The sequence below is a fragment of the Ammospiza nelsoni genome, chromosome 18, assembly GCF_027579445.1.
Source record: "Ammospiza nelsoni isolate bAmmNel1 chromosome 18, bAmmNel1.pri, whole genome shotgun sequence".
Lineage (NCBI taxonomy): Eukaryota > Metazoa > Chordata > Aves > Passeriformes > Passerellidae > Ammospiza > Ammospiza nelsoni.
Genome location: NC_080650.1, coordinates 8907029 through 8924055, shown reverse-complemented (window position 1 = coordinate 8924055; position 17027 = coordinate 8907029). Strand labels below are relative to the sequence as shown.

General features: G+C 45.1%; 1 protein-coding gene across 1 annotated transcript in view; it reads right to left on the bottom strand.

The window, feature by feature from the left end:
- Positions 1-9738: 9738 nt before the first annotated feature.
- MED13L (mediator complex subunit 13L) overlaps positions 9739-17027 on the bottom strand; it is a 166451-nt gene continuing 159162 nt past the window's right edge. The window contains exons 28-31 of the mRNA XM_059485067.1: positions 16081-16235; positions 14021-14182; positions 13605-13717; positions 9739-12586 (exon numbers count right to left, since the gene is read on the bottom strand). Coding sequence (XP_059341050.1) covers positions 12454-12586; positions 13605-13717; positions 14021-14182; positions 16081-16235 — 563 coding nt within the window. The 3' untranslated portion in view covers positions 9739-12453. The remainder of the gene's footprint in view (positions 12587-13604; positions 13718-14020; positions 14183-16080; positions 16236-17027) is intronic.

Genomic DNA, 17027 nt, shown 5'->3' with positions numbered 1-17027 from the left:
TCAGCTGTAGAAAGAAAATTAACTGAGGTCAGTGGTTGCTACTCTATAAGTGTTGGACTGGCCACCCACTTATTTGATTGCCAAATTTGTGGCTTCACTTTGGGTGCCTAGAGCCAAATTAAAGTGGGATAGATTCCACAGAAGTGTAGTGGAATTTATCCATGTCCATAGTGTTTCCTGCTGGCTTTCTCAAGACTTTACTTTAGTCTTTTGAAGTGCTTCTAGAAGCCTCCAGAGATGTGTAGCTTTCCACATTAGCTTAACTGGAAACTAAGCCAAAAATCTCATCTCATTTAAAAAAATAATCCAAATTTGACAGCTGAAGTTTTAGATTAATACAAGAAAATAAAGATTAGCCTTTGCCAAGTGGTCCCCTTTGAGGGCTCCACCTTGAAGTGACAAGTCCCTGGGCTACCTGAGCCAAAGGGTGATAAAATGGATACTCTTTGAAGCTCAATTCTTTCCTGTACCAGGTGTCCCTGCTCCCACTGGGTTCACACACTCAGCACCCTGGAAAGAGAGGAAGCATGTGAAGGATCACAAGTGGATTTCAGTGGGGTACTCCCTCCTGCAGCCAAGGGTTTCTGTCAAGGAATGAGTGGAGCTCTGAACAACCTGGTCTAATGGAAGGTTCCCTGCCCATGGCAGGGGGATCGAACTGGAGGATCTTTAAGGTCCCTTCCAGCCTGGGCCGTTCTGTGGTAAAGGATTACTGATTTCTGTGAAGGATTGACAGCAGTGCCAGAAGGCAGCTCCACACTTCCTGGTGCCTAGAGAAGGAGCCCTTCCCTTTTTCCCCCAAGTAAGGGTATCCACCTCTTCCTTCTGTACCTGGAAGTGTTGCAGTGGGAGAGTTAAGCAAGTTAGTTTGATGTAATCCAAGTCTCAGCAGGTTTGAGCTGGCCCTTGTTTGCCACCACAGCACCCTGGACTTACATGTTCAAAACCAAGCTATGTTCTTTGTGCAGCAGCATTGGAAGACTGCTGGGGGGGGGGGTATAAGTTTTACCATCTTTTCACCTCCCATTCAAAAAGGACAAATGGATTATAGGATTGATCTGTACCAGAAGACACATTATTTTTAAAAGCCCCTTTAGAAGGTCCCCCAGTTGGTTTCAGGGTTGTGTAACAGTCCTTTGCCAATATAATGTACCTTTATATTTGATCATGAAAAATTTCATATCAGAAAAATGCTCTTTTCCAGACCTAGCTGCAAGGATATCTATTTCCTTCCTCCCTGTACATTTCCTCCCCTCATATTTTATACATGCAAAGGCATATACATTCTTACTCCTTTCTGCCATCCTTACATGGCTGCAGTTCTGATTTCATTGATTGCACACACCAGTGTCTGCAGAGCTACCTTAAGTAAGTCGAAGCCGTTGGGAATTCAAGGTGAATATATTTTTCTCCTTCAGATACGTTGTTTTAGTTAAAAGCCATTGCGGCTGCTCCATAACAAAACCAGACACAGTGGGCCCCCTTTGTCCGGCTCTTGTCCAAGGTAGCATATATGGATTAAGTGATGAATTGCAAAAAGGGCCTAAAAGCCAAGCTGTAACTTCACAAAAAGGCCATTAAAGGTGAGCACTGTCAGTGAAGTGCCCATTCAGAAGGGCTTTTATGACCCTCGGTGTTCCAAAGACAGGAGCTACAAATGGTTCAGGCTCCCAGACTTGCTGCCCAAGTGACACATCCTCAGCTGAACCTGGCTGGGAGAGCTGCTCCTTGCAGGGATGGGAGTGGGACACTGGCACTATCTACACCCAGCAGGTGAGGAAAAGCAACACCTTAGTCCTGCTCAGACATAAGAAGTCATGAATTTAACCTCAAGGTGAAAAAAACTGGGGAGAAAAAAAATGAACATAATATGAAAGCACACACTTTTTGGGCTACTTTTACCTCCTAAAATTCATCCTCATCAATTCTGCATAAAATGTAATTTTGTCTCTTCTTATATATTCCTTCATATGGGTTTCAGTGCATCTATAAAGCATCATAATTTCAATTACTGACACTTCTTTAGGCATGTCTTAGAATTTTGTACAGAGTGGAGGGATTTACATAGCTTAGGTGACAGAAAATAACTCACCTGTGACTGTGATGTGCACATCCTTTAGTGGCATAAAGCTGCTAGAGGTAAATTGTGCCTGAGTTCCCTTACACTCCATATTAATCTCTAAAATATGAAGGAGAATGAATTAAACCTGAGCCTGATTGTTTCTATCAAGCTTTAAAAACACAGTTCATAGAGCAATAGATTCATTACAAATATTTTGATTGCTCCCTGAAAGAAAAACACGCAACTTTCTTCTTCGTAGGGGAACTGAAAGGAGTGGTTTGTTGACTTCTTCGTGATGCTTTGAAATCTGTAATTCAGTGCACTTGTGAAATGTTGGATGATGGTTTGAAATAATTTCAACTCAAAGCAAGTAAATCTACCCAGGCTGGAGCATTTGCTACCCCATACAGCCGAAGTGAGCAGTCATTTCTCACCTGGAATCCACAGCTGAGAGGTGTTTTGGGGCAACTGCAGTTTAGCTTGAACTGTGTTCAGCTCTTGGCTGAGTTTTGTGTTTCAGACAAGACATGTTGAGGGCATTTCTTTCTCCACAGCAGCAGCTGCTTTTCTAGTACTGCTTTTCTGAGATCTGAGCTGTCTTTGCTGAGATCCCCTCACTTGGACCTGCACTGGCCCTTCAACCCCAAGTTCCTGCTTTGGTCCAGTTGTAATGCTGAGCTGAGATCAGCCCTTTCTCTCTTTCTTTGGCTGGAAGCAGCTGGGTGAACTTTTACCAGTTTGGTTACAGTTGTTTGCTGTGATGCTGCTGCTCCTCCATCAGCAGCTCCCTCCCCAGCACCCAGCCAGACACAGGCTCTGCTCAGCCCTGAGGAAACAGCTCCCCTGGCAGCGTGCCTGTGTTTGGGGCTTCACTCTGACATGTCATAGCCTCACACATTGCTGGGGAGGTGTTGGAAAGGCACCGCAGCCTCTCTCTGAGCGGTGCTCTTTAAACTTTCTACTGATTAGGGGCCTTTTAGCACTCAGCTGGCTTTTCCTAATGGATTTTGCCTTTTCATTGAGACTATTTTTTTTGCAGGCGTTTCCAAAGTAAACAGTCACGGATGGCTATTTGGAAAGCAGGGGAGAGAAGAAAGGGACAGAGAGTCAGGACTGGTCCAAATGTGTCCAGACAAGCACTATACATCAGCTGATATGTGTTGGGGGCCAAGTGCTGCCAGAGTTAAAATTTCTGGGAAAAGGAGTCCATTTGTTGAGAGACAGGCACAACAGATACAATTGCAATGTCTTCTCTTGGATCAAAGATGCTATGCCTGAATTCTTGAGCCTTTAGGGGGAGCAGGGTGTGAGCTTGGCATTAATCAGCCCCCTTCTGATTTATTTCCAAAGTTTTGAAGTCAGAGGAGGTGTTTGAGTAATTCCAAGCTTGCAGAGTTCAAGCATATCAATCCTTCACTGCTCTGAAGCAGATAATTTAGCCTTCAGCCAGATCACTGTGTGGGAACCTATCAGGCGCTGTCCTAAATGAAACTCCCTTCCTCTGCACTGTTCTGGTCAGTGGATATCACACTTCTCTGCAGAAGTTCAGAATTTGGTCCAGGCCAACAAAGAAAACTGGGTACAGTGGCTCTGTCCCCAGCTGGATCAGTGTGCTGGTAACTTTTGTGTAGGCCCTGGAGGCACTGCAGAAGTGTTTTAGGGATGTAATATATTTATGGCTTGCATTTTTTATCAGGCTCTGAAAAGAGTTCTAGATTTTACAGTTCCTTCTCTGCTGCCTTGACACAAAGGACAAGAGGAACAAAGCAGACCTTTTGTGTAGGAATATCTTCTTTCCCTGTCCCATCTCCACACTGATTTGCTCCTTAGTTCAGCTGGCTGCTGAATGTCTGCTCTTCTTCCTCCTCAGATTAACTACAAGAGTTCAGACTTCTCGCCTTCAGCTGGGAGTTGTTCCTTGCTGGAAGCTTCAGCATTGTTTCATCTTACAAAGCAGTGAGGGTTCACCTGGCTCCTTCTGGTCAGATGAGCATAATTCATGGACGGAGCTTGGGCTAGTGACAGCTAGACCCGATCAGTTGTCTCAAATGCTTAGGACTCCTGCAGCCTGCTCTCCCCACAGCAGAGTCACCAAAATGTCCAGGGGCAGGCTCTCATGTGACTTTGATCCATGCCAGGGATGGATTCCAGATGGATACTTCCCCAGAGTTGGCCTACAGGCATGTTTCACACAGCATTGATGGGGTGTTAACGATGCTAAAATTTCAGCCAAGCTCCTCAGACATGCTGGGTTGGGAATGAGGAGAGGAGTTCTTTAATAGAAACCTGATGTAGACCGGGCACTTCTACCTGTAGCACAGCCAGAGGAGCCATCAGAGCACCTGGAAGAGGGAAGTGAAGGTGCAGCCCCTGGCTGTTACCAACCTACTGAAGCACCAGTGGATCTTGGCATTTCCCAAGCCTCTGGGCCTGGGATGAAGCCATTTTATGGAAGGTGCAGGGTAGTGTGCAAGTGGTGGCTTGATCCTGTGGGGTCTGGAGGGGATTTGTCACCAGGGGCTGTGAGGTGGCCCAGGGCAAAGGGAGCTGAGGGAAGGATCAGGCACATCTCCACGGAGCTGTGGCTGCAGTCCTGCCTCCAGCTCCCTGCAGTGCTCTGGGACACACACAGAACTCAGGACAGTCCTGGGAAGGGGCTCAGGGTCTTCTCCCTTGCCCTCAAGTCCTGCCTGATTCCTGGGGTGGGGACATGACACAGGCAGAATAGAGCTGAGCTATTGGGCTGGGCTTGGGCTGCCTGAGTGGCATTACCACACACCTGCTGGGGTCATTTTTGGCTCAGACATCCCACTTCTTTTTTCCTGAAGTGAATTATCCTCATCTGTATCCTAGTTTAGAGGCCATTCCACATCTGTGTGTTTTGTGTATGTGTGTCTTACTATTAATTACTTCCAGTTCCTCCACATTCTGGGATCTTTCTGTAAGTCTTTGCAGAAGGCTGTAGTTTTTGTTGTCCTAATTAATTTTATGTGATCTTGACTAGAGTTTGCAAACTAATGCTCTGCACTCTGCTGCCTGAGAGCTCAAATGAGCCAGTGGCATTGATTGTTACACAGGCAAGGAGTAGCAAAGCCAACAGTTTGCCCAAAATCCCACATTGGTTTGGGCAGCTTTAGAGTTTTGATCTTTCCTCTCAATCCCTTTAGCATGCCTTCCTTACTTGCTTATTAAATCTGGAGCTGTTCTTCTGATTAACTGCACCCTTAATAGCTGCAAAGCCATTGCTCAGGAGGCTGAAGGGGTGGGCAGTAGTTGCACAGAAACCTGGAACAGCAGTTCCATTCCATGAGTGCTGGCCTCAGGCACTCTGGGGTTATGCATTAACACTGAGTGCCAGTGCCCCTCACCTGCACAGGCACCTTGGGCTGCCATCTCCAAGTCTCCAAAGGAACAGGGAACTGGAGTGGAGGAGCCCACACCAGGGTGCTGCACATGGAACAGAGGTCACCCCAAATACTCCTCCCTGATTAGGAATCTGTAAACTATAGCAAAGGATTTGTGCTTCCTGAATGGACAGGGGACTCATCCAAGTCACCTAAATAACAGAAGCAGAGAGATTCTGGGAAAATGAGAAAAACATTCTTTCAACTTCTGACTGAATTTGTTTAGGGAGGGAAGGTTATGTTTTGTGGAAAGGGATGTGGGATAAAATAAAAGTAACATTTCACTAGTGAAAGTGCCCAACATCAAAAAAAAAAAAAAAAAAGGCAACATAAAGTGCAAAGAGAAGGGCAAACCAGTGATGATGAGGGCAATGTCCAAGCCAAGGAGGGGTGTCCTCTATCCCTGTTGCCATAAAAGCAACAGAGCCCTTGGTGGTACAAGTTGTTTTCCACTTGGACTCTCCCTGTTGTTTACAGCTCAAGTCACCCTGAGACCAGGCTTGGGCTCATGCAGGTCCCTTTTCTGTCCCCTGCCTGTCCCTGGACACTGAGGCGGTGCAGCAGTGTGTGCCATTGCAGCATGGGGCACTGCAGTGTGTGCCATTGCTGCAGAACCTTCCCCACACACCACAGCCTAACAGGGAGAAAGAAATCCAAGGGCAATTACTTGGAACTGAAACGTTGCTGAAGCCAGGAGCCCAGAGAGCTGCTCACAGCACCGTTCTTTTAGCACTTCCATGGGCCATTACCCTGCTGGGATTAAGAACCCCCTGCCCTGCCATGCGCACCCTGCCCCATCACCTGCCTCTCCTGGCCTGGCTTTTCCCCAGGCACTAATGAAATTACCACCGAGACTGATTACAAGTGGGGTGGAGCACTTTGACCAATGAACCCACACCTGCTCGCGTGGTTGACCTTTAATGATCCAGCTCTGTAGCTCTGCAGTTTAATTTGGTTTTTTAAAGCCTGGTTTAGGGAGAAGCTGGAGTTTCATTTGCCATCAAAACATGACCCCTGCTGGAGGACCAAGGATGTGACTTTCAGTTATTCCTATGGACAACCCCACACAGAGAACGGCACAAATGTGATTAATGTGATATGATACAGCTGTCACTGGCTGCAGGAAATCACAGTCAACTAAAAAAACGTTGGCTAAAGAAGACTTCTTATTCACCCAACTCTAAAGGTAAAAAAGTTTTTCTGGATATTGTTTTTTGGTAGGTTGATTGTGATTTGGGTTTTATTTTTGGGGTTTTTTTCCACGCATGTGATTGTGTTTTACAGAATTGCAGGAACCAGTGAGCTCTGTGTGTGTGTGTAATTTTTTTTTTTAATGGGGGTTCTGGATATCAAATATTCTGGCAGAAAGTTCTCCAAACACTCATAGTAGCAGCAGTGCATTTGAGGATGTAGTTTGTTCCTAGATTTATACCAGCCTGACATTTTCCCAATGGCAAAATATTTAAATAAAAACAAAGAGAGTGTCAGGCTGGTAGGAGTTTTTTAAACATATGTCTAATTTAGTGTGTAAGGAAAATAAATTCCACTTGTGAGGGCCCTAGGCCTGCCCTGGTTGCCACGTGGGCTGCAGCAGTTTCCTGCTGGCCTGGCTGTGTCTTTTAAAAGGGCCCAGCTGGAGTGAGCATCGCTGCCTGGGGAGCAGTTGGTGTTGCTGGGTGGATGACAGAGGTCCTGCAGGGGCAGGTATTGCTGAAATGAAACATCTGTCCAACAGGAAAAGGTGTGTGTGCTGTGGGAAGGAACCCACATTCCTGCAATGTGAAGGTGGAGGAGGTGGCTGGGTACCCGGGGCTGGTTAAGAGCTGAAAACTTTGGGGAACAGAGGAGGTGTCAACAGCAGAGGCTGCTGTAGTATCCTCAGAGCCACATCAGGGTGGCTGTGGAATGGGACCAGACCCTGTGGGGAGCCACATCAGAGTGGCTGTGGAATGAGACCAGACCCTGTGGGGACACCAGAGGGAGCAGTGAATTCCAGTGGGTGTTGCAGGACCACAAAACCTGTTCCTGTAGAGAGAGTCCCCAGCAGTGCCATGTCCTGCTGGTTTGCTGCAAAGGGTCCCTTGTGCTAAGCTGGTTTTTAACCATGATTCTGAGAGGTTACAATAAGCTCTTCCAGGGAAAAGCTGATGTTTATCAGATAAAGGAGCATGTGCTGTATGGTTTTGGCTTCTATCAGCTGTACTGGAGATGTGTGTCCATGGCTGCAGGGACTGACAGGGCCTGGCCTGTAGCAGAGGAGGAGCTGCTCATACAGAATGCCTCAGACTGGAGCCTGCCCTGCCTGGAGATCCCAGCACTGACAGCTCAGGGCAGCCTGAATTCCCAGCTGGCCTCACACAGACACTGGGGCCATCTTCTTCCAGGCCTCTGCAGAGTATTTCAGGCTGCAGACAGCCCTGAGGTTTCCATAGCCCTTGGGATGTGCTGTGGGATTGCTCCTTTGATACCTGGTAGGGGAACAGCCAGTGAAGCACAAACCAGCAGTGCCACATCAACTTTTGTCCAAGGGTTAAGGTTCAGGGTCAAATAGGGAAGTAGAAGCTGCATAATTTTATAAATCCTGTTTTGTTGTCGAAGACTAAAGCCTTCCTGTTTGGGGATGCAGGGCTGTTCCATTTCCACTCTAAATGGTGACACTGCCCATAAACCTCATGTTTACTTCACTATTTCTGATGCTTTCTACATGTGCTGAAACAGCTTTCAAGTGGCCATGACATTTTGTCAAAAATAGAGATGGCAGTTGGGAAAGGAAAAGTAGTTTAATATCAGCCTAATCTTAAAAAGCATTTTCTTTACTCGAGTTAAAGAGCTGAGTCCATCACCACAGTGTTGCACACACTTGTAGATATTCCATTATTGTTACAAATCAACTGAGATTTCAGTTTTTCATTCAGGTCTTCCTTACAGTCCTCATGGAATGGAATATTTAATTGGTAATTTTGTCTGTGAAGCCAGTGAATTAGACACAAAGTAATCTCCATGCAACAAATACTGCTCTGCAGTAATTCCAGGTACTTGCAGCTCTCACAGTAAAAGACCAAAATGTAACTGTTCTGTACAACCTTGGATAGGGTAATTGAGAGTGTCATTTAGTACCATAATTTACAGTAGTGCAGTGAACTAAAAGATACAAGCTTGAAAGTTAAAAAAAAAAAAGTAAAATCTTAGGGACTATTTTTGTAAGTATTTGAATTCAGAAGTAAGAAGCACCAAAATTCAAGTGGACAAGAAATAACATCTACTGAGGAAATCCCAAATGGCCATTGAAGAGCCATGGAAAGGAGTGGCAGCTCCTCCATCCAGTCACTGGAGATGGCATGGGATGCTATGTGGGCTCCAGCTATTATGGAAAATGAGTTCTTTCAGGATAATTTTTAAGGGAGTGAGCCACAAAGATCACCTGTGAGACACTTGGAGTCTGCAGAAACTCCCCCATTCCCTTTTGCCAGCCAGCACTGCTGTAACAGGGGCTGTCCCTGCAGCTGGCTCCAGCCACCCCACACATCCCAGGATGGTACAGCTGGATCCCTCCCCCTTGTCCCAGGATGGCACAGCTGGCTCCAATCCCCACCCCCCACACCCTGGGATGTCACAGCTGTTCATTAAATGTCATTTTTGGCACTTCTATATTTGGGAATGACTGCTAATCCCTGAGTGTCTCGCTCTGAAGAGACTCCTGGGGTGCAACAGTCCCTGCACCCAGCAGTTACACCTAGCACAGAATCCACAATTAGCACAGAATCTCAGAGTATCCTGAGCTGGGAGGGACCCACAAGGATCATGAAGTCCATCCAGCTCCTGTGGGCTGGGGATTCTGCAGCTGCTCTGGGAAGCCTGAGGCTGTGGCTCTGGTCCCTCATCCAGGGCTGCCCTGCAGCCACCATGGCCCTGTCCCCATCCCTGTGCAGGGAGAGGGGCCAGGCCTGACCTGCCCCTGACAGCTCCTGTTGGAGACTCACCTGCTGCGCATGGAGAAGTTCATCCATCAGTGATGGACCCCTGGGTTTGGATTTGCCCATGGAAAGCAGCCACTGCTCCTGTGGCACTGGATTATCCCAGGCTGCTCCCACCCACCCCTCTGGCAGGATTGTCCATCCTTGGCATCACTGACATCCCTGTCCCCTCACAACAGCCATGGTTTGAAACATTTCATTCCAGTTCCATTCACAGCCCTGGATCTACACCTTGCAATTCCTTCCCTGGGAATGTCAAAACTCAGAGCTCAATACAAGAATAAAACTGCACCAACAGTTTCAGTAATTCAATAATTTATTCATCTAAAAAAGTGTGTAAAAGTATATAGCTCTCATCCACAAGGTATATATGAATGACATTTAAAATGGAGGTCTTTTATTATTATTGTTTCTTTTTATCAAAGTCTTTTTTAGTGTATTGTACCAGCGATATACTGTAGATTTAAAATGAACTTCACATTTTTTTTTGTTTTCTTTCAAATTGTCGGCTATATATAAAAGAAGCTCACTGCAAAATGCTCAGAGGAAAAAAAAAAAGAAAACAAAAAGAAATTCAGAACTCCCCAGAAATGTACAGCTTTTACATTTAAAAAAGGTTCTGAAATATACATACAAGCATGCTGGACATTCCCCACCCTCCCGCTCCCTTTAGCTCAAACAACTGTAATAATAATTCTGATTTAGGCATGATTTTCCAAAGTTAGAAATAAAAAAAAAATAATAATAACTTTCTTCACTCTGTAGGAAAGCCAGGGCTTGTACATTTCAGATTAATTCAGTAAAAAACTCACAAGTAAAATAATGCATATTTAAGAGAAATATTATACAGAACTTCTCACACTGAAGTACATAAGATTTTTCTTTAAAATCTATTGCCATTCATTTATTTTGCACAAAAACGTATAAATATGTCACCAGCTTCTCTTAACTTAAAAAAATTAAATAAAAGACACCAGATGAAAACTACTCCTTGCTGCCCTTTTTTTAATTTCTAATTTTTGCTTAGAACCAGGTTTGTGGGGAAGAAACGCCCCTGGATAAAAACGGCCCATTTAAAAACAATAAGCAAAATAATAATCCAAAGTTCAGATGAATCCTGGGAACAAATAACCCCCAAATGGTAAAAGATTACAAATGTCTACTTTACATTGTTTTCCTCCCCAAGTTAAATTTTTTTATACAAGTTTACAATCTTCATCTTTTTATGCTCTTCAAAAGGCCTTGAGAATTTTCTTTTCTGATTAAGAAAAAATAGTACTGCAATATTTTTAAAGTCAATTTTACACTGTACACATTAGATACAAATGGTTTGATATCAGATTTTTTTAACCTATACATTGCAAAGAGGACACCCACATGGAGGGGTGGAGCAGGGAAGGAAAGAATCCATTTACAGGTTCCTCTCCTGCCTTCACCTTCTCATTACACAAGCAATTATTTTTTTTTTCTTTTATTATTTTATATAATTTGTTTTAAATGTTACATTATCTCAAGAAAAATACTTTTTAAAATCATAGAATTTCATTTTTTTTAACCAGAACATGAAAGTCTTTTGGAAGAACTCTAAACTTGGTAGTTTTTCTTCACAGCCAGGGGAGGGGTCACCCAGCCTGATCCAAGTGCCTGACCCTGGCCCCCTCCTGCTGCCCAGTGCACCCCCAGAAATGAGGGAATGGGGCTGGAATAGGAACCTCTGGGAGCCTGGAATGAAGGAGTCATAAAAATACTTCAATTAGCCATTAACCTTCCCAATGGCGATCATTTCACTAAACAAAGTAACTTTGCCACCACAGTGGTGTAACTTCAAGTACTAATTTAATGATATAATTTTTAAAAATTATTTCTTTGAAATAATATTCCTATAGTCAGAAAAAATACACCAGATTTGTGACTGATTTAGTGTAAACAAAAACCGTATTTTTGGATATGTACATGGACGAGTCTGCCCAGAATTCAAGGGCGACTTGGCTTTCAGTAAATACTTTTCTAGCATCACTAAATTTACTGGAAATATATTTCAATCATAGCTCTACAATAGAATAATTTGCCACTTTCCACTTGCCCTGAACTGGGCTTTAAAGTATTTTTTTCCTCCCTACCTCCCTCTCACTCTTCTCCCTTAGGTAGTGTTATCCTTCATTAAACACTGGCCATTCCTTGCTTTAACCAGGCTAAACACAGGGGAGAATTCCTTAAAATACAAGATATCCTTACCAGAACACATTTCCCTTCCCAGACTTTGATTGTTATGAGCTTCTTTTGATTTCCAGGTCAGAAGAGTGAGAGGTCTGTAGATAAATAACCCTACAGTGGAACGGAGCTGGATTTGTAAGGTATTTCTACTGTTCCTGGTCCTTTATAATTTAATCCCTCCCCTCCCCAAACCTAAAAATAAATAAAGTATCTCCAGACCATTCATATCTACATGGACAGGTAACAAATGCATGCATTCATCCCAATCCACTCTGACAGGAACTCCAGGTAGACAGAAAACTCCAATATTTATACGAGACTACAACTGTGTGGTTTTGTGTTTGTGGTTTTTTCTTCCTGCAAAGTCCCAGTTTACGACGATCAAACAACAAAACACCCAAACTGGTCACTACAAGGTGGTTTTTACTTGGAGGGCTGACACTGCTTGTGGGTCTTTATCAGTTCCTAATGCAAAAAGATCCTGTAGTCTTCCTTAAAAAAATAAAATATTAAAAAAAATAATCACGCTGACCAGTAGTTACTGAGCCACCAAACTAACACTGGCTTGAGGTTACTCTGTGTTCACTGTTCTTGGATGTTCCCAGATTTTGGACTGAAGCTGCCAGAGATGTTAATGGGTAGTTTAGTTTTGAACACTGCAGAATTCACATGTGCTTTTGGAGGAACAGAAGCACAGCACAGGACTGGTCTGAAGAGAAGCAAACGGAGCTCTTTGCAGGTCGTGGCACGTTCCCGGGCGGAGGGGAGAAGCAGCCAGAAGAACAAGTGCTTGTGTGTCCTACAGGATGTTCATGATGGCGTTGTAGAGCTGGGTGAGCACCACGAAGTGCACGGGCAGGCAGGAGCTGCGGTCCTGCGTGGCCGGGTTACACGTGAGCCAGGACAGGGCGTTGTACTGCTCCAGCACAAACCTGCACAGGAGGCACACACATCACAGCCTGCTCTGGGGGTGTTATGGGCTCTCCTGGACCTGCACCCTGACAGGGCTGCCAGTGTGTTGGCAAAGGAGGAACCTCACTGAAAAGCAGGAGGGTTCAGCTTTGCTATGTCTGAACCATTTGCACGAAAGCCCTCCCAAACACACACAGACTCTAGACTCACAGTGGTTCAAATGCCACTGCTGTCCAAGCCTTGGGGATTGAACATCTCTGCCTCTCTGGGCACCCTGTGTTTGCTCACACTGTTCCTGTGATCCTCTATCTTATTGCAATTTCTCATCTTGTAACTTGTGTCTGTTGCATCTCTTCCTTTCTCTGTCCAGTGCATTCTCATTTTACTCAATACCTGGGACATCTGTGAGAACTCAGTCCTCCAACAGGATGCAAATTAATATCTTCTAGAATAGTACACCCCCAATTTACTTAGATAGGACATTCCTGTTCCCTGCTGATGTTTGTTTGTTCACTCGGATGTCCCACACTGTGTGCTCTCATCACACAGATCTGTGTCCAGTCCCCAGAGGTGGACAGACCCCACACCATCCTGAACAATAAAATACACACCCTACCTGCATTCAGGAACAGTGTCTCCTTTGTACCCCAATGCCTGCACAGTAGCATCAGGGAGTGCTTTTATCTCCTCCTACAAATCCATTGGGTTTGGTAAGATAATGGAATGGCACAGCTCAGATTAGATGCCAGGGGAACAGAGCAATCTGGGTGGGGGGCAAACCATGATGTCCCCCTGGCAAGGTTGAGGTGTTCTGAGTTTGCTTGGCATCATTGTGCACAACAGAGGGAAACCCACAGAATTCCCCCTCAAAGTCCTGCTCTGGCATCTTGGAGGAGGAAATGCCCCAAGACACATAGGGCATGGCAGGGCTAAAATATGCAGATAAGTAATTGTGATAAGATTGGAAAGGTTACTCTGAAACCACTGAGCTCAGGCCCCTAATGTTTAGGGCAGAAATGAAAACCTAAAAGGTGTTACCTCAAGACATCTGATGTAGTTTTAGAGTCGAGGGGGTGAGGAACTCGCTGAGAATTTCTGGCAGGTAGAAGCTCGTCTGTCTGCGCTACAGAGATGTGGTGATGGAGAGAGGCCTGCGCAGAGGGAAAGAGCAAAAATTAACTTCTCATACAGCAGGTACTGCTAAAGATTCCCAAGAAACATCCATTGTGAATCACTTCAGGACAGCGTGGGAAGTTGGCAGTTCTGTGTTGAACCACCCATGACCATGTGTATTTCCAAATTAATGGTAACAATTTTGAATAAACAGACTGGAGTTCTGCAGTTCTGGAGTGAGAGGTCTCAGGTTCACTCTGACACCACAGACTCCAACTTAGGCTTTTACAGGCATGGAAACAGCAATGCATAATGAGTGCTCCATGTGGAGTATGACAGACCTTCAGGAAGAGGGGACACTGGTTCTGTGCCTGAGGACAGGAGGACCAGAACCACTGTGGGAGGTTCTCCGCTTTGGCAGTCGACACAAAGTAGCCCAGAGCCAGGGGCTGCTGCTTCAGCTCCTCGGGGGCTTCTCTGGAGAGGAGACGTTCACCTTGGCTCTGCAAGACAGGGAAAAGGCAGCTCTGGGGTGCTGTCAATACAGCCCACTCCTGGAACAGTGACTTCATTTACTAAATACTGTCCTGTGACAAATGAGCCTCCTTTAGTCAGTCAGGAATCTCAGTCAAAGTTACCCAGGCCCTGCCTTATTCCCCTGTGGTTGGGTTCTCCAGGCTTATGTTTCAGAAAGACTGTAGATTCCTAAACAGCTGGGAGAGCAATTCACTTCATCCAAAAATGTCAATAGGTTAAGAAAAAAAGGCAAAGATTCCACAGCACAGAAAGCAGCTCAATTACAAATCCCTCCCTGCCAATCCCTTCCAGTGGGTCTGCACAGGAATCTAAGGCAGGAAAAAAGCCTGGAGCAGGGGCACAGGGAGCCCAGCACACGGGGCTGGTGCCCAGCCATCAATTATTGCCCTGACCCCAGGCCCACGGGGGGATGATCACACACTGCTGCTCTGCTAAAGCCAAACATTACACTGCAATTACCAGGCCTGGCTTAATGGTTAATGGGAATTACTCGGCTTCAGCTGGAAGGGGCTTGTCCAGGGCCCTGGGCTCAGGCCATGAACCTCCCAGGGCTGTTCCCAATGGATGCAGCTCCACTGAAGGCAAGCTCTGCAGAGCAGTGGGCCAGAATGGATTGCTGAGGGAACTGGGGAGGGAGAAAGTGAGGAGTTTTGATTTATGGCTGCAGGGTTTGGCAGCAGAATTTAGAAGTTTTCATTTGCCCACACACCAGTCTGGAATAACTGGGACAGCAATGTGCTGTTATCAAGCCTTTGATGGGAGAGTTACACAATCCACACAAGGTGGTTGTGGACTGAGCTCACAAAATACAGGATTAGTATTTCTGTGGCTGAGGCAGGAGGCATTTCTCCCTCACTGACTGTATTAAAGCTCCACTGAGGCATCTTGGCAGAGTTTGCAAGGGAAACTTGCAAACTTCTTTCTACTTCCAGGGGTGAAACTACCACCATTTAGTCAGTTGTGTTCAGGAGTTAGAATTCTGATCTGGAGATCTCTCATTGATGTGTCAAAAATGATATAAAAGTTACCCTGTTTCTCTCATGAAATACTCTATTATTTAGTAAAGAAGTAATATGCTACTACTTCCAAGTTAATACTTCTAGAACAAAACTTCACAGAAACTTGCAAATCACAGAACTTCGACCTAATTGTGATGGAAACCATTTTAAGAGATCAGCTCAGTCTTACGTGATTAAATGTAGGAGTGAAAGAGTTCCATCAAACCTGATCCAAGCTAAGCCAATTCAAAAAAACCCCCATGAATTACTGAAAATAATTTGCATTTTAAGTAATCACTGATGTTGGAACTGACTTTATAAAAGCCACTTCAAACAAAAATAACTCCCAAATGCTGTGTGCTCTGGGCTAAATATTCCTAAGAAAACAACATCTGCATAACCATCAAGCACCTGCGGAGTTTCCATGGGCAGAGTTTCATCACTGGGAGAATTCTCTCCCTCCTGCCTCCCCTGAAATGCATGGGAACAGGGCTGTCACAGCTTCCCTTCTCTCAAAGACTTGGCACTTCATGCCAGAGACATTCCATAGGATTTTCCAGGAGGGAATGGATGAGTACAGATTAAATCTATGCAGGGTCATCAGCTATGGCTGTGCCACACCAAAATAAAGCTGCTCTCCTACTGCTCTCTCCCCCTCAATCATCAACCAACAATTAACTTGGAGGGTGCAAACAGCCACGGCAGAGACACCTCCAGCAGTATTTAACCTTCAATTGTAAACTAAGTTTTGCTTGCTGTTGAGCTAATTATGTGTCAGGATCTAAAGGAAAAGATTTTGTTGGAGGATTTGGGTCTTTCTTTGTATTTTATTTTAAGCGCTGCTCCCTGTGGTGCTGCAGCCTTACCCTGCTGTGATGGTAGTGAGATCCCACTCCAGTGCCAGATGGTGATCCAGGGGAAGGAACTGGGGAGGAATTTGGTGAAGAGTGAAGGTTCCCTGTTATCAAAATTCTAATGTCATTGTCCATGTCATCTGGGAATGGGAGGTCAAACATGTCATCTGAAAAGGAAAAGAAAGGAAAATAATTTCCAATGTGCTATACTCTTTTCTCCAAGAAATTTTTATAATTTATTACCTTTCCCTTTAATTTATTGACTTTCCCTTTTTTCTTTTACATGCTCCCAAGATAGATGAAAGCAGAGATAAAAAATTTAATGTTTAATCCCCCTTAGAACCTTTGACTGCAACCACACATACATAAAAGAGAGAGTTGGCAGGCAGCTATTGGGATAATGAGTTTTAGCAGTGGCCACAGAGTGAACAGAATTCCCATTGTAGCAACTCCATAAAATCCAGACTGAATTTTGTAACAGAATAACTGACACCTCTGTGCAGTTGGTCACAGAGACCCCTAAACACTAAACCCCTAAAACTTGGAATCATCACACACAGCTCCAGGTGCTGCTCCTCAGGCTCCCAGAGCTGCACGCCAGCTCCAACCTCTGGGAACAGCCCTGGCAGCTCCAGGGAAACTTCCCCTGGAATCTGTGAGGACAGCAAGGCCTTCCTCACAGCAAGGGACTCGTGATTCTTTCAGACACTGCACCAGGATGCCCCACAAAGCAGCCTTCATATCCCACTTTCACCTCAGGAGTTCCACACAGCTCGTTAGTATAATCGGCTGGATTAATTTGGTTTATGTTAATATAGGGGGAGGGCTAAAGATACAGGGAAGATATGTTTGCCTTATGCATTCCATTACTCATCATCTGCACACAGGTTACAATACTCTGAGTAAGTTATGGGAGAGAAGGATATGGCACCATCAACACAGCCAAAAATTACAGCACC